Source organism: Chiloscyllium plagiosum, unplaced genomic scaffold (assembly GCF_037043375.1).
Source record: "Chiloscyllium plagiosum isolate Xiang-an unplaced genomic scaffold, Cpla_swu_hap1 HiC_scaffold_8, whole genome shotgun sequence".
Classification (NCBI taxonomy): Eukaryota; Metazoa; Chordata; class Chondrichthyes; order Orectolobiformes; family Hemiscylliidae; genus Chiloscyllium; species Chiloscyllium plagiosum.
This window is the reverse complement of record NW_028270146.1, coordinates 48,215,046-48,240,275: the sequence shown is the minus strand read 5'-3', so window position 1 is coordinate 48,240,275 and position 25,230 is coordinate 48,215,046. Positions and strand designations below refer to the sequence as shown.

General features: G+C 41.2%; 1 protein-coding gene across 7 annotated transcripts in view; it reads right to left on the bottom strand.

The window, feature by feature from the left end:
* LOC122553539 (tumor necrosis factor alpha-induced protein 2) overlaps window positions 1–25,230 on the bottom strand; it is a 69,293-nt gene that overhangs the window by 36,885 nt on the left and 7,178 nt on the right. For 5 of the 7 annotated variants that reach the window (XM_043697476.2, XM_087989790.1, XM_043697479.2 and 2 more), the window contains 3 exons: window positions 19,327–19,439; window positions 18,027–18,296; window positions 1,236–1,875 (listed from right to left, as the gene is read on the bottom strand). In XM_043697476.2, the coding sequence (XP_043553411.2) occupies window positions 1,236–1,875; window positions 18,027–18,296; window positions 19,327–19,351 (935 nt within the window). In that variant the 5' untranslated portion in view covers window positions 19,352–19,439. Of the gene's footprint in view, window positions 1–1,235; window positions 1,876–18,026; window positions 18,297–19,098; window positions 19,440–25,230 lie in introns of those variants that run through there. The other 2 variants (XM_087989793.1, XM_087989792.1) reach the window with 2 other exon arrangements.

The window sequence follows — 25,230 nt, the reverse complement described above, 5'->3', positions numbered from 1 at the left end:
ATTAACAACATGGCGTAAAGACACAATTTGTCCCTCAATGTCAGCAAATCAAAGGAACTGGTCATTGACTTCAAAAAGCCAAGTGGAGGACATACCCCAATGGTGCTGAGGTGGAGATGGCTGAGAGCTTCAAGTTCCTCAGAGTAAATATCACCAACAATCTGTCCTGGTCCACCGATGCTACTGTCAAGTAAACACACACCAATGCCTCTACTTCCACAAGAGGCTAAGGAGATTCAGCATGTCAGCAATGACTCTTACAATTTATATAGATGCTCCACAGAAAGCATCCTATCTGGATACGTCACAGCTTGGTACGGCAACCCTCTGCCCAAGACAAGATACTATAAAGAGTCGTGAACACAGCCCAGTCAATCATGCAGACCACCCTTCCACCCACTGACTCCATCTATACTTCCTGCTGCCTCAGGGAAGCAACCAACATCAAAGACCCCTCCCACCCCAGGAAAATTCTCTACCACCCTCTTCCATCGGGCCCACAATACATTTCGAGCATAGCATGGATTGATATTAGATGTTTTGGCTTTGCAAGTCAGCTTTGACAGTGGCATTAAATCAAAATCTCCTACCAGCGAGTTAAATGATGAATACTGATAAATTAGGCAATTGCAAAACATAACTCTTTTATACGAAGTAATGCACTAAGTCTATGGCATCTAACCAAATCTGATATTCACTAAAATACATACTTAAATTATTTAACTCAGTCAGCAATTTGGTGATAATAATGCAGCGGCATTTTAAGTAACAGAATTGTCAACCTTTCATTTCACTTAGAACTCCACACGTAAGTGGTGTCAGATGTCAAACAGTGGAAGTTGTTTCTTCATAAAGAATGCAGAAAACAATTCTAAAAAATCATCCAGGTGCCTTAAACTCTTTATGAAAAAAAAATAGGGAGGTTTACAGAGGCTACACAGGCAAAGAATTGTGTGTATGTAAAGGGGTCAAATTTGAATGGAACAGCAATTTACTGAAAATATCCACAAAGAAATCAATATGCTAAAAATGCTGAGTTCTATGAGTAATTGAGGTCAGTGATTAAAATTCAAGTTAAATTGTAGAGGAAACACTGTTTGGTTGATAGCACTTTTTCTATTCATTTCTCGGCGTGAAAAGAGATTGGCATCTGAGAAATTTATAATGTTCAAAGTAATTTAAATTTCCAACGGTTAAGAAAATAATATAGTAAGAAAAGAATCAGAGTGACTTACTCTGGATAGCACTTATTAATCCAATAGAGAAGTGGATAAACTTCTTTTCCTTTCAGTCCACTCTCTGCTAATAATGAGATATGAGAAGAAACTGTTTTACAATAGCATTCAGCATACTTCACACATATATTGTATTCCTCAGGGTAACATGGATTAATGCAGTTCACAATGGTGTCAAAATCTGCTTTGAGTTGGCTACGAAGTTGCACTAAACACTGTGTGAGCCAGTCAGTCTTATTGTCTTCAGAACCACTGAGTGGTTCACTTATCCTTTCGTTCACGGAGTGCTGTAAAATGCTCAGCCATTTAGCGTCCCATTGCCTCGGCCTGAACTCAGGAACACTTCCAGATTTTTCCTTTTCTTCCAGGTATATTTGGTCTGCTTTTTCTTCTTGGATTTTCACTTGGACTGCCATTTTCAAGAGATTTGGGTGTTCTTTGGAAATGTTAAATGATTCTTTTACCACATTGAAAATTTCAGCACTAAGCAACTCGTACAATGAATTAATGGCTTTCTCTTCCTTTTTGGTGCTTTCGTCATTTGCCACATCATTAGTGTATCGCTCATATTCTAACTTGATGAGATGCTGGTCAGCTTTGAAATATCTTTGTTGCTCAATAAGTTCTTTAATGTCTTTTTCTAGGCAGAAGAGAATCATTATTAATATTCAGATAATATCAACCATTTTTTCTGCTTGAATGTCAATTAAAACTGGTTCAATAATTTAAAAACAAGTTGATTACTAGCTTGGAGTTAACATTTTGTGTGCCAGTAAAACTACTACTATGCAAACATTTGGCAGTGTTAATTCTAGGTAATCTTTATGCAAATATTCCCTTAGTTTTTAAAACTATGAGCAGTTCATTTGTAGAGAAAACAATATCCCTTAGCTGACTATAAATATCCTGGAGGAGAAAGTGAGGTCTGCAGATGCTGGAGATCAGAGCTGAAAATGTGTTGCTGGAAAAGCGCAGCAGGTCAGGCAGCATCCAGGGAACAGGAGAATCGACGTTTCGGGCATAAGCCCTTCTTCAGGACTGAGGAAAGTTTGTCCAGCAGGCTAAGATAAAAGGTAGGGAGGAGGGACTTGGGGGAGGGGCGTCAGAAATGCGATAGGTGGAAAGAGGTCAAGGTGAGGGTGATAGGTCACCTATCCACCTTTCCACCTATCGCATTTCCGACGCCCCTCCCCCAAGTCCCTCCTCCCTACCTTTTATCTTAGCCTGCTGGACACACTTTCCTCATTCCTGAAGAAGGGCTTATGCCTGAAACGTCGATTCTCCTGTTCCCTGGATGCTGCCTGACCTGCTGCGCTTTTCCAGCAACACATTTTCAGCTATAAATATCCTGATTTGGAGATGCCAGTGTTGGACTGAGGTGTACAAAGTTAAAAATCACACAACACCAGGTTATAGTCCAACAGATTTAATTGGAAGCACACGAGCTTTCGGAGCAATGCTCCAACATCAGGTGATAGTCACCTGCATGCTCAATTATTAAGGATGTAGTCTCAATAGCATTAAACTGTGAATATATACATTAAATTCAGCACTAACTTGCTTTAATACTGTTAAAACTGTAATAAATACTTTGCTGAGAGAAGGCAGAGCTAACGTTTCAAATCCAGTGATCCTTCTTCAAAACTAATAGTGGAAGGAAAATGTTGTACATATGCTGAAGATGGAGCCAGAAAGAAATGAGTGGATAGGTGGAGATGGAACCCAGAGAAAAAAAACAATTAGGCAGACAAAGGGATGGATAATAATATGCCAGGGAGAAAGACAAACTGATAATGGGGAGCATAAGTCGCTGAACGTTAGCTGACTGTGTTGAAAGCAGTGCATATTATGATGTCACCTTCTGCAGGGTGTCTCAGAAATATCCACCTTTTTCCTCAACCAAGGATTCCCCATCACTGTAGTTGATAGGGTGAGTGTCTGACCCTTTCCTTACACTTCTGCCCTCACCCCTTCTCTTCCCTCCACAACAACGACAGCTTCCCTCTCATCCTTACCTTCCACGTCATCAGCCCATTTCCAATGGGAGGCCACCACCAAACGTATGCCCCTCTCCTACCCTGTCAGGGACTATTCCCTCTGGTCCACTCCTTCTCCACTTCCTTAACCTTCCAACATCCCCATGGCACCTTCTCATGCTTTCACAAAAGGTGTAACGCTTGCCCATTTACCTCCCTAGTCCTCACTATCCAATGCCCCAGACATTTCTTCATGACAAAGCAGTAATTTACCTGCACATCAATAAAATAAAGAACTGCAGATGCTGGAAATCTGAAACAAGAACAGAAATTGCTGGAGAAACTCAGCAGGTCTGGCAGCATTTAGTGGGAAGAAAGCAGAGTTAACTTTTTATAGTGTCCCGATGAAGAGTTCTTATCTCTGTTACAGGCTTACTGCAGTGCTCCAGCAAAACTCTGCATGATCTGGAAGAACAGCATCTCATTTTCTACTTGGAACCTTGAAACCTTCATGACTGCGTATCAAGTTCAATACTTTTAGAACCTGAACACCTTCCTCTATACCCTATACCCACGCCTACACTGTAGGCCCTGTTATGACATGGACTGCTTTCAACACAACCAAACCATTTTAGTTACTTATGGTCTCCATGATCAGTTTTTCTTTCTCCCTGGCATAGTATCATCTATCCCTCTGTCTGCCTAACTGTTGTCCCCTCTCTTTGGGTTCCACCTGCACATATCTGCTCACTCCTCTCCTTCCTGCCCCCAACCCTGTCTTCAGCAATATAGATCACCATTTCTTAGCTACTCTCAGCTTTGAAGGACAGTCATTGGACTTGAAACATTAACTCTGCTTTCTCTCCACAGACACTGCCAGGCCTGCTGAGTTTCTTCAGCAATTTCTGTTTTTGTTTTAGACTTGTCACAAGCTTTCAGCGTATACAGTTACTATAATGACATTTAATAATCTTGCTGAAACTAAACAGTGTAAATGTGTAAGAGACAGACATGGGATTTTGTCTGATTCTTAAAATAATTGCCAAGACTTGTGTTGGTGTGGCAAAGTGGCCTTGAGAATCAATAGGCAGCTTGCACTGAAGTCTGCTGCTAACACAGAAAGGCCCACTGCTGTGGGGCAGGGGGAGGGCCTGCCTGGTCTAGATAACAGGCTGCTTTACAAATATGAAACATCCACAGAACTCCAATTACGGTTCTTGAGGTGTGTGGACACAGAGGCCTTACAAAGATCCAAACTAATTATGTCAATTAGCCAACAGGAGCAGAAATTTGACTTTGATCACCATCAAACTAATTTGATGCACTGGGATTCTGAATCCTCCCACTCTCACAGCCTCAACACTGTCCCCGCCACCCACATCCTAGCCTCACTTGAATATGTTTGTTCTTAACTCAGCAGTCTTTTCTCCTCCTGATATTGAAATTTGAAAGCTGTATTGAGATATCAATTTGGGATTTACAGCACATCAATTTAATTTGAATGAGGTTTGGATCTCAGTATGATATGGCTTCTTTTAACACCCCCATCCCCATCGCCCTGCACCTCAACTGCTCTCACGAGTTGGCCAGCCTTTAGCATAACTGATATTCATACATTCTTTTTCCCTGAATAACCACCAAATGAAGAGAAGGTGAGAAAGGTATGAGCTTCAACCTATAAAAGGAAAAAATGTTTTCAAAAAGTCAGTTGAGTGGGATTAGCTAAATAGGGTGACCACTGGAAGTTCCGATACTTTCTAAATATAAACAGACAACCCGCTGCTTACTGAAGCAAAACCTAAAAACAAGCAGTTCATATAAATTAACAGCAATGCTGAGTCAAAAGTGTCACTGCTTAGTCAGTTTGTCTAGTTTTAAGATCATAAGTCATAGGGGCAGAAATTAGGCCATTCAGTATATTGAGTCTGCTCCGCCAACAATCATGGCTGATAGGTTTCTCAACTCCTTTCTCTAACTTTCTCCCCGTAACGCATGATCCTCTTGACAATTAAGAACCTGTCTATCTCAGTCTTAAATATAATCAATGACCTGGCCTTCACAGCCTTCTGTGGCAATGAATTCCGTTGATTCACCATTCTCTGTCTGAAGAAATTTCCCCTTATATCCATTCTAAAGGGTCTTCCCTTTAACTCTAAGGCTGTGTCCTTGGGTCTAAGTCTCTCCTACCAATGGAAACATCTTCTCAACATCCACTCTGTCCAGCTCATTCAGTATTCTGTAAGTTTCAATTAGATCCTTCCTCATCCTTCTAACCTCCAGCGAATACAGACCCAGAGTCCTCAAACGTTACTTACATATTAAGCTTTTCATTCCTGAGACCATTCTCATGAACCTCCTCTGAACATGCTTTAGAATATCCTTCCTGAGACATGGGGCCCAAACAGCACACAATACTCCAAATGTGGTCCAACCAGAGCCTTGTAAAGCTTCAGAAGTACATGTCTGCTTTTGTATTCAAGTCCTCTCAAAATAAATGCCATCATTGCATTTGCTTCCCTAACTACAGACTCAACCTGAAAGTTTACCTTGAGAGAATTCTGGATTAGAACTCCCAAGGCTCTTTGCACTTCAGATTTCTGAATTTTCTCTCCATTTAGAAAATAGCCCATGCCTCTATTCTTCCTACCAAAATGCATGACCTCACACTTTTCCACATTGGACTCCATCTACCACTTCTTTGCCCACTCTCCTAACCTGTCCAAATCATCCTGCAGCCTCCCTGACTCCTCAATGTTACCTGTCCCTCCACCTATCTTTGTATCATCTGTAAAGTTAGCCAGAATGCCCTCAGTTCCTTCATCTGGATTGTAAATGTATAAAGTGAAAATACTGACCCTTCCGGAATACCACCTGTAACAGGCTGCCATCCTGAAAGAGACCCTTTCATTCCCACTCTGCTTTCTGCCAGACAGCCGAGCTTCTATCCATGCTCGCACTGTGTCCCTAACACCATGGGGCGTTATCTTACTCAGAGTTGAAAACTGTGGTGCTGGAAAAGCAGGAATATAGAAGGGGAAAGGGGATGAGAGATAAATGGGGGTTTGGGGGTGATGGTGGGACTGGGGGAAGGTAAGCTCGGAAGGCAATAGGTAGATGCAGGTTTGCAACCACCTATTGCCTTCCCACCTACCTTTCCCCCAATCACCCTAAACCCCCTATTTATCTCTCATTCCCCTTCCTCTTCTACATTCCTGATGAAGTGCTTATGCCTGAAACTTCGACTTTCCTGCTCCTTGGATGCCACCTGACCTGCCGTACTTTTCCAGCGCCACTCTTTTCAACTCTGATACTCCAACATCTGCAGTCTTTGCATTCTCTTTACCTTATTCAGTAGCCTCCTAGGCGCAACCTTGACAAAGGCCTTCTTGATGTCCAAAGAGATGACATCTATTGGTTCTCCTTGGTCTAACCTATTTGTTACTTTCTCAAAGAATTCTAACAGATTTGTCAGGCATAACCTCCCCTTGATGATAGCATGCTGACTTTGCCCTATTTTACGACACACTTCCAAGTGTTCAGAAATCTCATCCATTACAATTAATTCCAGGATCTTAGACGAGTTGGTCTATAATTCTCTGTCTTTTGCCTTACTCCCTTTTCAAACAGGAGTGTCACATTAGTGATTTTCTAGTCCTCGGGGATCCTCCCTGATTCTAGCGATTCCTGAAAAGTCACCATTAACGCCTCCACTGTATCTTCAATTATCTCCCTTCAAACTCTGGGGTGTAGTCCATCTGGTCCAGGTGATTTATCCACCTTCAGGCCATTCAGTTTTTCTAGCACCTTCTCCTTGGTGATGGCCACCATACTCAAATCTGCCCCATCACTCTTGAATTTTTGGGATGTCTTCCAGAGTAAATTTAATCATATTATGTTCACTGCCTCCTAAGGATTCCTTTACCATTTGCTCCCTTATCAAGTCTGCCTCATTGCACAACACTAAATTCTTGTGGGATCCACCACATGTTGCTACAAAAAAAACCCATCTCATAAACATTCCACAAATGCCTTTTCTTGCAGTCCACTACCAAACTGATGTTCCCAGTTCTCCTGCATATTGAAATCACCTATGATCACTGTAACTTTACCTTTCCTACACATCTTTTCCGCCTCCTGGTGTATCTTGCACCTCCACTTCTGATACTGTTTGAAGGCCTGCACATAACCAACTATGTTGTTTTTCACCTTTGTGGTTCTTCCATTCTACCCACACCTATTCTACACCATCTGACCTTACTTTGTTTCTTACTATTGATTTATTTTCATTTTTTACTAATAAGGCAACCCCACCCCCTCTGCCCACCTACCTATCTTTTCAATAGGACGTACATCCTTGAATATTCAGCTTCCAATCCTGATCCACTTGCAGCCACATCTGCATGATGCTCACTTCATCATCTCTCCCAATTTTGATCCACGCTCCAAGCTCATATCCCTTATTCCTTATACTGCATGCATTCAGATATAACACCTCTAGTCCTGTATTAACTGTCCTTCTTTGCATTGTCATTCATTTGTCCAGTGTGCTTAAAGTTTGATTGCTTACACTTTCCATAGGCTCTGTCCTATTTGTGTCTGTGCTGGAGATTTTAATAACTCTCCTGAAGAGGCATTTGGATGGGTATATGAATTGGAAGGGTTTGGAGGGATATGGGCTGGGTGCTGGCAGTGGGACTAGATTGGTTGGGATATCTGGTTGGCATGGACAGGTTAGATCAAAGGGTCTGTTTCCATGTTTTACATCTCTATGATCTCCTCCTTTAATGTGGGTTTTCTAATTACTCCTATAGCTAACCAACACCCACCCCCCCACCCCCCAAACACACACACACACACACACACAATAAGTTTAAAGCTCTGTCTACAGCCCTGGTCATGCAGTTTGCTAGGAGTCTGGTCTCAGCACAGTTCAGATGAAGACCGTCCCATTAGAACAGGCCCATTCTTCCTAGTACTGGTGTCAACGTCCCATGAATTCAAACTCATTTCTCTTACAGCAATCTTTGAGCCTGTTTAAGATTACCTGCTTAATCTTATTGACCTGTGCCAATTAGCTCATGTTTCACATAGTAATCCAGAGACTATTACCTTTTTGGTTCTGCTTTTTAATTTAGCTCCTAGCTGTTCATACTCCCTTATCTGTCCTAGTTTTATCTATGTCATTGGTACCTACATGGACTACGACCACTGGATCTTTACCCTCCCACTCCAAGTTTCTCTAAGTCCAGATGAGATATTCTGAACCCGAGCACCAGGCAGGACTCTTAATCTGGTCACAGAGAACAGTGTCTATGCCTCTAACTATACGATCCCCAATTACAACAACATTTCTCTTCTTATGGTTTCCTGCAAGTTACGTTACACCAGGATACATGAACACCAACTGGCCACCAAAAGACATGATCCATTATCACTAGTTCTATACATACAGACAAAGAAGGACACCACTTTGACTGGGACAACACACACACACATCCTAGGACAGGCGTAACAAAGACACACACGAGAATTCTTAGAAGCATGGTATTCTAACCAGAACTCCATCAATAAACAGATCGATTTAGACCCTATCTATCTTCTCTTGAAAACAAAAGGACTAGAAATGGCATCACCCACCTTAAGAAACCAAGACCTATAAACAGAAAGGAGGGACATACCACCAGTGCTGCACTGGAGACTCTCATTGATGATGTTACCTAGTATGGTGACGAAATGTCTGAAACCTTCAAGCTCAGTGAGCAAACTTAGGTATTTAGAAACTGATATAAACTCATACTTCCTCTAAAAAGTGCAAAGTTCCAACAAGACTTTTCAATAAGTCCAGATACCTCGTGTCAATGACAAATTCCAACCTTTCTGAAGTTCTTGGATGAAGGTGCATTATCTTTGGTACCCTGATCATCCAAAGTTTTGTTACTTACAAAAGGCATTAGACCATAAGACCGGGGGGATCCAAGATGGCGGCGACCCAGCAAGTCTGAGTCTATAGTGCTCCTCCCAAGACTTGGGCAAAGTGGGTCATCCACCCCCACCACACTCACCAAATCATTTAAAATAGTTGTTTAATTAGTTGCTTAGTATTAAATTTAAACAATCTAATCTTCAGTAAAAATGACTAAAGGGAAGGGAGCCTGCAGCTCTCAGCAAGCAGGAACCCCTCCCCCACCCTCTCCAGCTGAGGCGTCCGCAGCCGCCCCGGGGGACTTGCCTACGGTGGCGAGCCTGGTGGAAATCATCTCCAAACTGGATGTGAAGATCGATGCTTTTATTGAAGAATCCCGAAGTCGAGTAGACTTACTCTCGGCCGCACTGCAAAAGCACGACCGAGACATTAAGGAAATCGAGTGCTGCGTCCGAGGGGCGGAGCTAAAGGCCGCGACCTCCGAAACTACAGCACAATCGGCCGTGGATCGGGTTCGGACTCTCAAGCAGCGAGTCCGGACCTTAGAGAATCATATTGATGACCTCAATAATCGAGGTTGTTGAAAAAATATTCGTTTGCTGGGCCTTCCCGAACGGGAAGAGGAAGGCCAGCTTACAGCGTTTCTCAAACAGTGGCTGCCACAGCATTTAACTCTGGAGGCTGGATCAGGCCAGGTAAGGGTGGAATGGGCCTACCGGGTTGCAATACGTGGGCCCAGCTCAAACCAGCGTCCCCGCCCGGTCCTGTTCCGGCTGCAGAGCTATAAGGAGAGGCGGATACTCCTAGAAGCCTCTAGAAATCTTGGAAAAGATTCCCAAGCCATGATCTATAAAGAATCCAAGATCATGTTATTCCAGGACTTTTCCCCAGCTCTGGTCTGAAAAAGGAAGGCATTCGCTGAGGCGAAGAAGTGTTTAAGGGACTTAAATATTCAGTACTCCTTACGCTACCCAGCGACGCTACGCTTTAACCATGAAGGATCCGTGTATAACTTCGGAGTGCCGGAAAAACCTAAGGAATTTTTGGACTCTCTTAGATAAATTGTAAGAGATAATGGATGTTGGTTTGCCTTCCCCCCACTCTGGTTTATATTCCCCCCTTTTCTTTTTTTTTACCTTACTGTTTAATATTATCTTGGGGGGTGGGGAGAGGGATTTATTTATTTGTTCTCTACTTAACGATTTTCTCCCCTTTTTTTTAATTATTCTATATATTTATATATATATATATATATATATATATATGCCGGGGGGGGTCTGGTTAATGTTGGTGGGAGGAGGTGGTTACCTTATTCTATTTTACCTCTGTCTCTAGAAGTGGGGTTGTTTCCCCTTGTTATTTTGTATTATTATATTTAATTATTATTTGTTGAGGTTGTAATTTTATAGTTATATATGTTTATACATGGTATTAAAATTACCAAATATATCCAGGTGTTGGTGTGGGTGGGGGGGTGGGGGTAGGGTACTCACTGTTTGTAGTATATTTGAATTCTCCCCATCCTATTGAGGAGCGCCTGGGTCAAGGTTGGGGCACTGGTTGGGAGAGGATATGATGGACCTTTGGAAAGGAAGTGACACCCCCTGGGAACAAGGGGGAAAATCTCCATTTAAATACATTTTATTTTTTTATTATTAAGAAATAGTTTTTTATTATACTGTTGTGAGTGTATTAGAGAGCCTTTATTTTTGTGAAGTTTACATGCTCTATGCTCAGAATGTTCTGGATAGGGTTTCCCCTCCCGAGGGGTCTCGGATTTGCCCAGACGATTATGATTGATCAGTCGGTTAAGTGGTGCACCTGGAATGTCAAGGGGAGTAATTCACCAGTCAAAAAGGAAGAGAATATTATCAAATCTCAAGAAAGAAAGAGCTGATATAGCTCTCCTACAGGAGACACACCTGTTGGATAAAGAACACTTGAAATTACGACAGGGCGGATTTGATCAGGCCTTTTTTTCTTCTTTTAGCTCAAAATGTAGGGGAGTTGTTATTCTTATTCGGAAGAATTTCCCTTTCAAAATCCTAAAGCAGATAAAAGATGAATCTGGACGATATATTCTGATTAAAGCCCTTATAAATGGAGAGGAATATGGGATTTTAAATTTGTACTGCCCCCCGGCACACCCCTTTAAATTTATAAGGGAAGCTTTCTCAAAATTGATGGCTCTTGGTGGCCGTCATACAATTATAGGGGGAGACTTTAATTGTATTATGGATCCGGAAATAGATAGAATTCCCAAGAGTACTGCAGGAGTATCTCCCAGATCTAGACAATTGGTGGATCTGAACAAAGAATTAGGATTAGTAGATGTATGGAGATGTCTTCATCCACAGGGCAGAGATTTTTCTTTTTACTCCAATCCACATTAATGTCATACCAGAATTGATATGTTTTTTGCCTCCTCGATTTTTAAAAATTCAATATCATCCTGTAAAATAGGTAGTATAGCAATTTCCGACCACACTGCTGTATATATGGAAACTAAGGCGAGGAACAACGGGACATCCCCTCGGCATTGGCGTATGGACCCCTTCCTGATGAAAGATAGTAAATTTGTAAAGTACTTCTCTCAAGAATTTAAAACTTTTTTAGAAATTAATTTAGGTATGGCTAGCAACCCATCAATGATGTGGGAGACCATCAAAGCTTACGCGTGAGATTTGATCATCTACTCAGTGAACCAGAAAAAATTAAAGGGAGAACAACAGCGTCTGCTCGAAGCTCGCTTAAAAGCAGCTGAAACAGCATACGCTGATAGACCTTCTATTATCAAATTGCAAAGGATTACGGCCCTTAGGACAGCTCTAAACACCACACTTACCCAAACGGCTGAGAGGGAAATAGTACTTGCAAAACAAAGGTTATATGAATTTGGCGACAAACCGGGTAGATACTTAGCATTTCTTGCAAAGAAAAAAAAGGCCCCTCAAAAACTATCACTTCTATCAAGGAAAGTACGGATATTTTGACTCATGATCATAAAAGTATTAATGCAATCTTTAGAAAATTTTATTCTGATTTATATAAATCGCAGGATTGTGAAGACAGGACCAGGAGGATGCAGTCATTTTTTAAAAATTTGACCTTTCCGGACCTAACTCCGGAACAGGTATCAGTCTTAAATGCTCCCCTAACAATCCAAGAAATACTTGACGCAATCAGGCAACTTCAGAGCGGTAAGACACCTGGCCCAGATGGGTTTCAAGCTGAATTCTATGAAGAATTTACAGGAATATTGGCTGGTCCACTTATGGACATGTATAACTACACATACAGTCAAGGCTGTCTCCCGCCTTCGCTGAAAGAGGCAAATATCTCTCTTATCCTTAAAAAAGGATCCAGAAGATTGTGCGTCATACAGACCAATATCCTTGCTAAATGTAGATTTTAAAATCCTTTCTAAAACATTAGCATTGAGACTAGAAAGGGTATTGCCACATATCATAAAGGAGGATCAGACAGGGTTATTAAGGGCCGTAGATCATCCAATAATATTAGAAGGGTTTTGAATATGATTCAAGCCTGCCATCAGGGAAAGATACCAGGAGTAGTAGTTTCATTAGACGCGGAAAAGGCATTCCATAGGGTTGAATGGTGATATTTGTTTTACACATTGGAAAGGTGTTTACCAAATGGGTCTCAACATTGTATAGTGATCCCAAAGCAGTTGTGGTTACCAATGGATTAGGTTCGGATAGCTTCAGTGTGGGTAGGGGCTGCCATCAGGGATGTCCTCTCTCGCCATTGTTGTTTACGCTAATAATTGAACCACTAGCAGAAGCTATACGGGCTGATCCTAATATAACGGCACCGAGGATTGGAACAGGTAAACATAAAATTACCCTTTATGCAGATGATGTTCTTCTATTCCTCAGTAATCCTCTGATGTCCGTACCTCGCTTAATCCAAGCTATTAATACATTTAGCGCATTCTCAGGCTATAAAATTAATTTCTCAAAATCGGAGGCTATGCCAATGGGTGGCCTTGCTATGATACCCCACTTAGTGGACGGATCCCACTTTCCCTTTCGGTGGTCCCTGGAGGGTTTCTTATATTTAGGCATTTTTATTACCCCAGTATTTGGTCAGTTGTATAAGGCTAACTTTGTGCATTTACTGGAAAAGATAAGGCAGGACCTCCAGTGATGGGGAGACCTTCCAATTTCCTGGCTGGGTAGAATAGCACTAATTAAAATGAATGTCCTGCCCCGTCTCCTATACCCTATGAGAATGCTTCCGGTGATGCTGCTGAGGTTGGCACTACCTAAATTATATGGCTGGTTGGGTTCCTTTATCTGGAATCATAGATGGCTCCTCATTAAGCTGAAGAAGCTACAGCTTTCACAGGCAAGGGGAGAATTGGACTTCCCAGATTTTAGGAAATATCAGTTAAGTTCCCTATTAAGTTACATAGCTGATTGGGTCTTGTCTGATCCGCAATCAATCTGGCTGGACATCGAGCCTTCTCAAGTAAAATGCCCACTTATTAACCTTTTAATTTCAGACAAGAGGAAAATCATTACGGATCACTGTAAAAACCCAATAATACTAAATACAATTAAAGTTTGGAATATAATGTGGCAAAAGGAGGGCAACTCACATAAAACATCCCCCTATGCACCGATGTTGGGAGCATGGGGATTCCAACCGGGGATTACAGATGCCACTTTTAAACTCCGGAGATCCAGGGGTATCTCATGTCTAGGGGACCTATTTAAAGATGGGGTCCTGATGTCTTTTGAACAGCTGCGTCAAAAATTCGGATTACCTAATGGAGACGTCTTTCGATACTTCCAAATTCGAGATTATATACAGAAGAAGACTACGTTATTAGATAGTCTTTATAAATCAGATAGAGAATGTAGAGTACCACAACCAATGGGGACATCTTCCGTCAGTACTATTTATCATTTACTACATGATGAAGTATCGGGAGATATGGACAATCTGCTTAAAACATGGGATCAGGATTTGTGACTAGAAATCTCTATAGAAACGTGGAATGACATTTGGGAAAACGCCAGAAGAATCACCATCTGTAACAGAACTCAGGCTATCCAGCTGAAGATCCTTCATAGGGCCCATATAGCACCGGGTCGATTGGCAGAATTTAAGGCAGGAGCATCTCCAATGAGTCCCAAATGTAACATAGAGGTGGGCACTCTTGTACATTGCCTAAGGACCTGTCATAAGATCCGTAGATACTGGACTAAAGTAGCAAGTACCCTGACAGAAATTTTAGGAACGGAAATTAAAGTGGACCCTGTATCTCTCCTTTTGGGCTTTTTGAACTTACCCTCCCTGGATATGACCGGGAAGAGACTATTTTCTATTCTCTCTTTCTGTGCAAGGAAAAATATTTTGGTAAACTGGATGGCTGAGGGGCCCCCTGGACTTTCAAATTGGCTCAGATTAATTATGGAATGTATTCCCCTTGACTTCCTTACAAATATGGTGCACTGAAAGACTGAATTATTTCATAAAATATGGCAGCCCTTCTTGAATTATATGACTACAGATATTTCGGCCATCCTAACAAGGGCTTTTATTTAATTGAGATTACGAACCTGGCTGGTCCAGGGCCCCTTGGGAGAGGAATCCCGCACGAATACGGGTTTTGTTACATTTGATGTTAACACATTCCGAGCGTGTATCTCACTACCCAATTTCTGTGTTATCTGTTGTTTTTTTTTTCTTTCTCTTATTTGAATAATGTAAGAGACTTAATTATACACTCTGGTTAGATGTAGGTTATATTAGTAGTTAGTTGAGCTTTGTTTTTTTTTCTTTCTTGGGATTTTTCTTTTGTTAAATTTTGGTTATTATTTATTTAAGATTTAATTGTATATCAATGTTTGTACTTGAGAGTTTTGTTTATTTTTGTAAACTTGTAAAAATGTTAAATTTCTAATAAAAAATATCTATACAAAAAAAAGACCATGAGACCATAAGACACAGGAGTGGAAGCAAGACCATTCAGCCCATCGAGTCCACTCCACCATTTGATTATGGCTGATGGGCGTTTCAATTCCACTTACCTGCACTCTCCCTGTAACCCTTAATTCCTTGCGAGATTAAGAATTTATCAATTTCTGCCTTGAAGACACCCAATGTCCCAGTCTCCACTGCACTCTCTGGCAATGAATTCCACAGGCCCACCACTCTCTGGCTGAAGAAATGTCTCCTCATTTCCGTTCTAAATTGACCCCTTAATTTTAAACCTGTGCCCAAGGGTCCTAGTCTCCCTGCCTAACGGAAACAACTTCCCAGCCTCCACCCTTTCTAAGCCATGCATTATCTAATAAGTTTCTATTAGATCTCCCCTCAACCTTCTAAATTCTAATGAATACAATCGCAGGATCCTCAGCCATTCATCATATGTTAAGCCTACCATTCCATCTATCAACTGTGTGAATCTCTGTTGGACACACTCTGGTGCCAGTATGTCCTTCTTGAGGTGTGGGGCCCACAATTGGACACAGTATTGTAAATGGGGCCTAACTAGTGCGTTATAACATCTCAGAAGCACATCACTGCTTTTATATTCCAACCCTCTTGTGATAAATGACAACATTACATTTGCTTTCTTAATCACAGACTCAACCTGCAAGCCAACCTTTAGAGAATCCTGGTCTAGCGCTCCCAGATCCCTTTTGTATTTTGTCTTTATGATTTTTCTCACCGTTTAGAAAATAGTCCATGCCTATATTCTTTTTCCCAAAGTGCAAGATCTCATATTTGCTCACATTGAATTTCATCAGCCATTTCTTGGACCACTTCCCTAAACTATCTAAATCTTTCTGCAGCCTCCCCACCTCCTCAGTACTACCTGTCTGTCCACCTAACTTCGTATCATTGGTGAACTTTGCCAGAATGTCCCCAGTCCCTTCACCCTGATCGTTAATGTATAAAGTGAATAGCTGCGGCCCCAACACTGAATCCTGCAGGATCCCACTTGTCACCGGCTGCCATTCCAAAAAAGAAACTTTTATCCCAACTCTCTGCCTTCTGTCAGACAGCCAATCCTCAATGCAGGCCAGTAGCTCACCTCGAACACCATGGGCCCTCACCTTACTCAGCAGCCTCCTGCGAGGCACTTTATCAAAGGCTTTTAGAAGTATAGAAGGATAACATCCACTGGGTTTCCTTGGTCTAACCTATTTTGTTACCTCTTCAAAGAATTCTAACAGGTTTGTCAGGCACGATCTCCTCTTACTAAATCCATGCTGACTTGTTCTAATCCGACCCTGCACTTCCAAGAATTTAGAAATCTATAATTTTACACAACCAAGGTTAGGCCAATTGGCCTATAATTTTCCATCTTTTGTCTTGATCTTTTCTTGAACAGTGACTTTCCAATCATCTGGGTCTTGCCCAGTCTCCAGTGATTTTTGAAAGATCACAGTCAGTGCCTCTGCTATTTCTTCAGCCACCTCCCTCAGAACTCTAGGATGTAGCCCATTGGGGCCAGGAGATTTATCAATTTTTAGACCTTTTAGCTTTTCTAGCACTCTCTCTTTTGTAATGGTTACCATACTCAACTCTACCCCCTGACTCTCCTTAATTGTTGGGATATTACTCCTGTCTTCCACTGTGAAGACTGACACAAAGTACTTATTAAGTTCTTTAGCCATTTCCTTATCTCCCAGGACTAGCCTTCCTGCATCAATTTGGAGCGGCCCAATTTGTACTTTTGCCTCTCGTTTGTTTCTTATGTATTGAAAGAAACTTTTATTATAATTTCTAACATTACTGGCTAGCTTACCTTCATATTTGATCCTCTCCTTCCTTATTTCACTCTTTGTTATCCTCTGTTTGTTTTTGTAGAATTTCCAATCTTCTGATTTCCCAGTGCTCTTGGCCACTTTATAGGCTCTCTCTTTTTCTATGATACATTTCCTGACTTCCTTTGTCAGCCATGGCTGTCTGTATCAGCACCCTACCAGGTAATCTTTCTTTTCTTTGGAATGAACCTTCTGTTCTCAATTACTGCCAGAAACTCCTTCTGCTGTTGCTCTACTGTCTTCCCCACTAGGCTCTGCTTCTAGTTGATTTTCATCATTTCCTCTTTCATGCCCTTGTAATTACCTTTATTTAACTGTAACACCATTACATCCGATTTTGCCTTCTCTCTTTCAAACTGCAGACTGAACTCTATCATATTATGATCGCTGCCTCCTAAGTTCCCTTACTTTAAGATCTTTTATAAAGTCTGGCTCATTACACAGAACTAAGACCAGAATAGCCTGCTCCCTTGCGGGCTCCATCACAAGCTGTTCCAAAAAGCCATCCTGTATACATTCCATGAATTCTCTTTCTTAGTATTCACCTGCAACATTATTAACCCAATCCGTTTGCATATTGAAGACCCCATAATCACCATGACCTTGCCTTTCTGACATGCCTTATCTATTTCCTGGTACACCTTGTGCCCCTTGTTCTGACCACTGCTGGGAGGTCTGTACATAATTCCCATTATGGTTTTTTTGCTTTTGTGGTTCCTCAACTCCACCCACACAAACTCCATATCATCTGACCCTATGTCATTCAGTGTCATAGATTTAATCTCATTCTTAACTAACACGGCAATCCCGCCCCCTCTGCCTGCCTCCCTGTCTTTTCGATAAGTTGTAAATCCTTGATTGTTTAACTGCCAGCCCTGAAACTCCTGCAACCACATCTCTGTGATGAATACCACATCATAATCATTCACGATGATATATGCTGTTAATTCATCTGCTTTGTTTCAAATATTATGAGTATTTAGATAAAACACCTTAATGCTAATTTTCTTAACCTCATGATTTCCAACATTTTTATTAATACTTCCTAAGTTATCATTCCATCATTACCAAAAGAGAAACCTACCTTGTAGCAGTGTTATTGAATGCCAGAGATGGCCATTGATTTCTAAAATATCCATAATGTTATCTGTTGAATCCAAATGCTCTTCAGAGTTTGAAGTCATATTGTGGGAAGGTACTGAAAAACATGCTGTGAGGAGATTATATTTCTTAGTGGTGCTTCGTTTCGGACTTTTTCCTGAAGGGTCAGCTTTCTGTGGTTTCAGATCTTTTCTGGTGGTAACTTTGTTGCCAACATCCTCAATAATGGTTGTCCTTGCAAAACGTGAAGTGTCTCAAAAAACCCAAAAAACAATTAATTATAAAATAGAAGTGGAGAGGAGAAAAATCAGAAACTATTTTCTGACTCCCAAACCTTTGTTTGGACTCAAACCATAAGGAATAGTTTAAATTAGAACTAAAGATAATTTATTCTTATTCATCTCTTCTTTTTTATCTGGCACGTGTTATTACATAATAGGAGTTAACCTAGCCTAGCAACCATCAGACAGAAAGAAAGAGGCAGGGAGAGAGTAGGAGAAAAACATTATAGACCAATTTAGCAACCAATAATTTTCTCAAAGTTTCAGCTTTGGAAACTAGATGCGAGATCTTGTGAACCAATATTCCAATTAAATATTATCCAGAACAAAACAAGGACACTTAGACTTCTAGAATGAGAGGTCATAGATTTAGACTAAGTGGAAGCAGATTTAAAACAGAGATGAGGAGGACTTACGTCTTTGAAAGGATCATGAATCTGTGGAATTCACAATGCCAGAATGTGGTGGATGACGGGACATTGAGTAAACTTAAGGAGGAGATACACAGATTTGTAATCAGTGATGGGTTGAAGGGATTAGGCAGGAAATTGGAGTTGAGGCCAAGATGACATCAGCCATGATCATATAGAATGGTGCAGCAGGCTCGAGGAGGCTGAATTTCCTACCCCTGCTCTTATATATCTTTTGCAAAGAAAAGTAAATGTACTAGCCTTTGGATAAGCATGTACTGAAGTTTATTCAGACTTAAGCATGGGTTTCAGTATAAGGTAATGCCAATTGCAGTACAATAAGAATAGCAATTATAATAGTTACTTTTCGCTTGATGACAACCTCAAGATGGATGGTGGGCTAACTTTCAAGTGAGTTCATATGTTAACATTATTAGGCTTGCTTTTCTTGCTGGAGATGGAAATAAAATTATTAGACCTCTTAACATTGATTTTTATTATTCAAGTGACCAACAGAAACAATGCCTCATTCATTTGGGAAACAAGTATTAAAAGTTAGTGAAGAAAATGGTCTTTTATGTTAAAAGCTTACCGAAGAGCCTCTTAAATTTCTTCATGATTCTAACCAGTCGTGGTTAAAATATTTTGAACTTATTTCAGCTTCAAAGATTCAAAAATTTCAAAGATTTGTACTTCACTGTAAACCTAAATAACAACACAGAGAAAGAAAACTTTTCTGGCATAGATTCAAAACAATAGCATTTGATAGTTTTCTCCAATTGGTCAATCCTTTCTAAACATTTAGAGTGTAAAAGTGAACAGCAAGAGGCAGTCTAGCAACATGATAAAACTACCAATGGTGTCACATTCAACTATACAAAGAATTATTTAGTTACACTAAGATTTTTTTCACTATCTGTAGGCATTTCCTTCTCATGCTACATCATTTTCAAAAGTTACTTTTCTTATATTTTAGTCTGATGAATGTAAGATGAAATGCTTTGACTTCAACTCTCTTTTTAGTTAAATTTATGTTTTGTAGCGCTAAGGTTTGACCTATAGGGAAAGCTTGAACAGGCTGGGGCTATTTTCCCTGAAGCGTCGGAGGCTGAACGGTGACCTTATAGACGTTTATAAAATCAGAAGGGGAATGGATATGACAAATAGACAAGGATTTTTTCCCAGGGCGGGCGAGTCCAGAACTAGAGGGCATAAGTTTAGGGTGAGATGGGAAAGATTTAAAAGGGACGTAAGGGGCAACTTTTTCACGCAGAGGGTGGTGCGTGTATGGAACGAGCTGCCAGTAGAAGTGTGGAGACTGAGACGTTTACAACATTTGAAAGGGATCTGGATGGGTATATGAATTGGAAGTGTTTAGACGGATATGGGCCAAGTGCTGGCAAATGGGACTAGATTAATTTAGGATATCTGGTCAGTATGGGTGAGTTGGACTGAAGGGTCAATTTCCATGTTGTATAACTCTATGATGCTATGACTCTATAAACAAGTACAAATTTGTATCCATCATATTTCAAACAAAAGTATTTATTGCAACAGCCCACAATTAGACAACTTTTTGGACATTGTTACATGTCTTGAGACTCTTCACCAGAGTATAATCAGATGAAAGAAGTGATATGCAGGCAAGAGTGGCACTTACACTTGGTTGGATCTGAATTTTGTTTTCTTCTTTTCCTATTTCAAACATGTTGTGGAGGTGCTGGTGTTGGACTGGGGTGGGCAGGTAATGAAGGGGCTGTGCTTCAAAAGCTTGTGATTTCAAATAAACCTGTTGGACTACAATGTGATGTCATGTGATTTCTGATTATTTCAAACATGATTGTGGGACTGTGTGGAGCAGCTGAAAAGCAATTGCTGAAGATCTACATCAGGATGAGTTACTGACTCTCTTTCTGACCCACTCTCTGTCCCACACTCATTATCCTGTACTCACTCACCAACTCTCTTTTTCTGACTGGAAGTCACTGCCATAAATTCTCACTCAGTTACACACAGATACACTCGTTTTCTCTGATTAATGCTGTGTTACATGTATATTTTTTGTTGTCAAAAAATGGCCATCCTTATTCTTTAAATTTGGGTCACTTCTATGTTCACTCGTTCACATTCAAATTCACTCTTTCGTTTAGACCCTGATTCAGTAGTCTTTTACCAATGGGAAATTCTGATCCCATCCTGACAGAAGTATGCCGGTGTTATGAAGATGGGGGTGTACTGTACCTTTAAGAGAGTTAGCAGCTAGCAGAACTACCAGACACAGCATCAAGTGTTCTTAATAAGGTTGCAATGTTATACTTGGTCAAACAACTCGAGTAGCTTGTTGCCTCAAGACAAAAAAATTCGAATTTGGCCAATTAGTTTAAATTATACCTGAAAATACCAACCTCTAATCAAGTTTGAATTTAGTATATTGAGAATCTTAAAAGCCAATGACACAATCTGATGCTTTAAGGGTATAAGACCAGGGAAAATTGAACAGTTGAGAGGAGAACTGCCAAGCTATCAGCATGTAAAGACTGCCTGAAAAATAACTCAAGTAAAGGTTCCTTTATCAATCAGTAATTATGAAGCAGAATCCCCAAAAAGAAAAGTAGACAGGAATACAGAGATGAGCCGAAAGCTACCTGGTTTTGAGATAAAGAGTTTTGTTTTGTAAATTTTAATGGGAGGGGTTTAATCGGATTAGTACTATAGAAAAGAAAGTAAAAGATAGGTTAGAGGAAGGACTTGTAAATAGTTGTTAGTTAATTATTCTCTGTAATGCTTTAAGAAATGAATTTGTTAATTTTTACTTTAAATAGTTCTTGACCTCGCGAAAGAAAAGGAGAGACAAAAAGAGAAAGAATTTGAACTTGAGAAGTTGCAACTTAGTCAGCAAAGTCAAGTTAATAGGATGGAGATTAAAATAGAAGGTAGTGATATATATATATATAAATATGTCAAACTCTGTCACATTTTGATGAGAAAGATGTTGAAGCCTTCTTTATTTCCTCTGAAAAATTGTCCAGGCAGATAGAGTGGTCTGAGGATTTATGGGTAATGCTAGTTTAGACTAAACTGGTAGGCAGAGCTAGTGAGATATTTGACGCACTGTCAGATGAGGTGTCAAGACATTATGAGGTTAGACAGGCCATTTTAAGTGCTTATGAATTGGTAGCAGAAGCATATAGACAGTGGTTCAGAAACACAAAGAAGTAACCAGGTCAGACTTAAGTTGGGTTTGAAAGAATTAAACATAGTCATTTTGACCGATGGGTATGTGCTTTGAAATTAGATAAGGCCTTTGAGGCTCTAAGAGAGATTATTCTGCTGGAGGAGTTTAAAAAGCCACTTCCAGATATTGTAAGTATTCACATGGAGGAACAGAAAGTTCAGGAAGTGAGAAGGGCAGCAGAATTAGCAGATGAGTACACGTTGGTACATAAAAATAAGCCTCCGGCCAGAATTTCGTCCTGGAAGGGATAGAAGTTGAAAAAAGGGGAGATCCTACACTACTAAACCAAGAATAGAGAACACTGGTAAGAATTTACCACATGTTAAAAAAGAAGCCCAAGAAGGTGGACAGGAGGTGAAAGGCCTTAGGTGTTTCCACTGTGGTAAAGTGGGACACAGAAAGTCACAGTGCTGGTCGTTAAAGAAAGGCACTGTGGGAAAAGATGTGGCAAAAGAAACTAAGCCAGTGGCATTATTGAAGGCAGTAAAGGAGACCCCAAGAAGAGCCGAGGAGCTGCAGGAGAGTGCATTGCTTGGGCAGGGGCTGGGTATGGAGTTAGTACCCGATCTCTACAAAGAATTCGCAACTGTAGGTAAAGTTTACTCAGAAAGTACAGGGGGAGAAGGACAAGAAGTTATAATTTTGAGAGATTCAGGATGTAATCAGTCACTGAGTGTGGTTATTTGCAGTATAGATGGACAGAAATTTAGCATTCCCCTATGTAAGCTCAGGTTGGAGTGCCAATTCAAGACTGGGAAGTTACAGTGGGAGTGATTCTCAGAGAGCAGCGGGAGCTGGGCGGAAGTGAAGGCAGAGTGCAAAGCCGGTCAGGAAGGTAACTGACTGTTATTAGAGTGGGTGTGTTCTAGACCCCAGGTCCTACAAAGTAGGGCCTCCTCTAACCTATATTAAGAGTCCACAGACTTGCCCCAAAAAGAAGGTCCAAGGAAGTTCCTGTGGATTGAAGAGTGAGGCTTTAGCTCAGGAGTCTTTGACAATGAGGTTGAGTGAAGTGATTACGCCACAGTTGAAGAGGGTGAAGACATGACTGCCAAGCTGGTTCAGAGGGCTACGTGCTTGATATGGGAGGTCAACGACTCTGGTGTGTCTGGCTCGTATAAGTGTGGAAAGTGTGTGCACATTCAGATACTGACAGAGCATATTGCAGCACTGATGAAAGAACTCGAGGACCTTAGGTTCATCCGAGAGAACGAGATCTTTCTGGACAAGACCTTCAGCGAGGTTATTACACCGACCATACCAGAAGAGAGCAGAAGAGAGCAGACAATGAGGAAGGCAGAGAGGAGACAGGTTCAAGAGACCCCGGGGGATGTACCTGTCAGGAACAAGTTAAATCTTTTGGAAACAGTAGAGACAGATGACACTGCCAGTCTGCGAGGGGGCCAGGTCTGTCAATCAAAAGTTGGCGCAGAGGCAGAGCGGAAGAGTCGGACATCGCACAGAGCCGTGGAAATAGGGGATTCCATAGTGAGAGGAACTGATCAGGGTTTTTGTGGCAGCAGGCGGGAGTTAAGGATGGTGTGTTGCCTTCCTGGTGCCAGGTGAAAGACAGAGTGCAGGAAATCCTCAAGGACGAAGGTGAAGAGTCAGAGGTGGTGGTACATGTCGGCACAAATTATGTCGGGAAGAGGAGGAGGAACATACTACAGCGGGACTTCGGAGAACTAGGAAGAAGGCTGAAAAGCAGGACATCCAGGGTGGTAATCTCCGGTTTGCTTCCAGTTCCTTGGGCTGCTGAGGCTAGAAACAGGGAGATAATGGACTTGAACGTGTGGCTGGGGAACTGGAGCAGGAAGCAAGGATTTAAATTCTTGGATCACTGGGGTATGTTTTGTGGTAAGCATAAATTTTACAAGAGAGATGGTTTGCACCTTAATAGGTTAGGGACCAGCATTCTGGCAGGCAGGTTTGCTACTGCAACACAGCTACATATAAACTAAGTAGCGGGAGGGGACACAAACTGGATGTTTAAGAAGGAAATTGAAGGGAAAGTTAGAACAAGGGAAGTCAAGAAAGACAACTGTATCAATGAGGCAGAAAACTCAAAAAAGGGATCATGCTGTAAGGTTGAGTGAAATAGGGGTTGATGGGAAGGGTGAGAGCGGTAACAAATTAAAAATACTATACATGAATGCACGAAGCATTAGAAATAAGATGGATAAGTTTGAGGCTCTTTTGGAAATTGGCAGATACGATATTGTGGGGATAACTGAGATGTGGCTTCAAGTGGACAGGGCCTGGGAAATGAATATTCAAGGCTACACGTGCTATCGTTAGGACAGACTGACGGGCAGAGGGGGTAAGGGTAAAAAGACCTTCTTAGGAGTCATCTACAGGCCCCCAAACAGTAGTCTGGATGTCGGATGTAAGTTGAATCAGGAGCTGAAATTGGCCTGTCACAAAGATGTTACTACAGTTATTATGGGGGATTTCAACATGCAGGTAGACTGGGAGAATCAGGATAGTATTGGACCTCAAGAAAGAGACTTTGTGGAGTGCCTCAGAGATGGATTCTTAGAACAGCTGGTGCTGGAGCCGACCAGGGAGAAGGCAATTCTGGATCTGGTATTGTGCAATGAACCAGAATTGGTCAGGGACCTCGAAGTGAAGGAGCCATTGGGAAGTAGTGACCATAATATAATAAGCTTCAATCTGCAATTTGAGAGGGAGAGGGTACAATCAGAAGTGACAATATTTCTGTTGAATAAAGGGAACTATGGAGCTATGAGGGAGGAGCTGGCCAAAGTTCAATGGTGCAATACCTAAGCAGGGATGACAGTGGAGGAACAATGGCGGATATTTCTGTGTGTAATGCAGAAGATGCTGGATCAGTTCATTCCAAAAAGGAAGAAAGATCCTAGGAGAAGCATGGGTGGCCGTGGCTGACAAGGGAAGTTAAGAAACATATAAAGTTAAAAGAGAAAAATTATAACATAGGAAAGATAAGTGGGAAAACGGAGGACTGGGAAGCTTTTAAAGAACAACAGAGGATTACTAAGAAGGAAATACGCAGAGAAAAAAATGAGGTATGAAGATAAACTGGCCAATAATATAAAGGACGATAGTAAAAGCTTTTTTGGGTATGTGAAAAGCAAAAAAATGGTGAAGACTAAAATTGGGCCCTTGAAGACAGATACAGGGGAGTATATTACGGGGAACAAAGAAATGGCTGAAGAATTGAATTGGTACTTCAGATCTGTGTTCACTGGGGAAGACACAAGCAATCTCCCTGAGGTAACA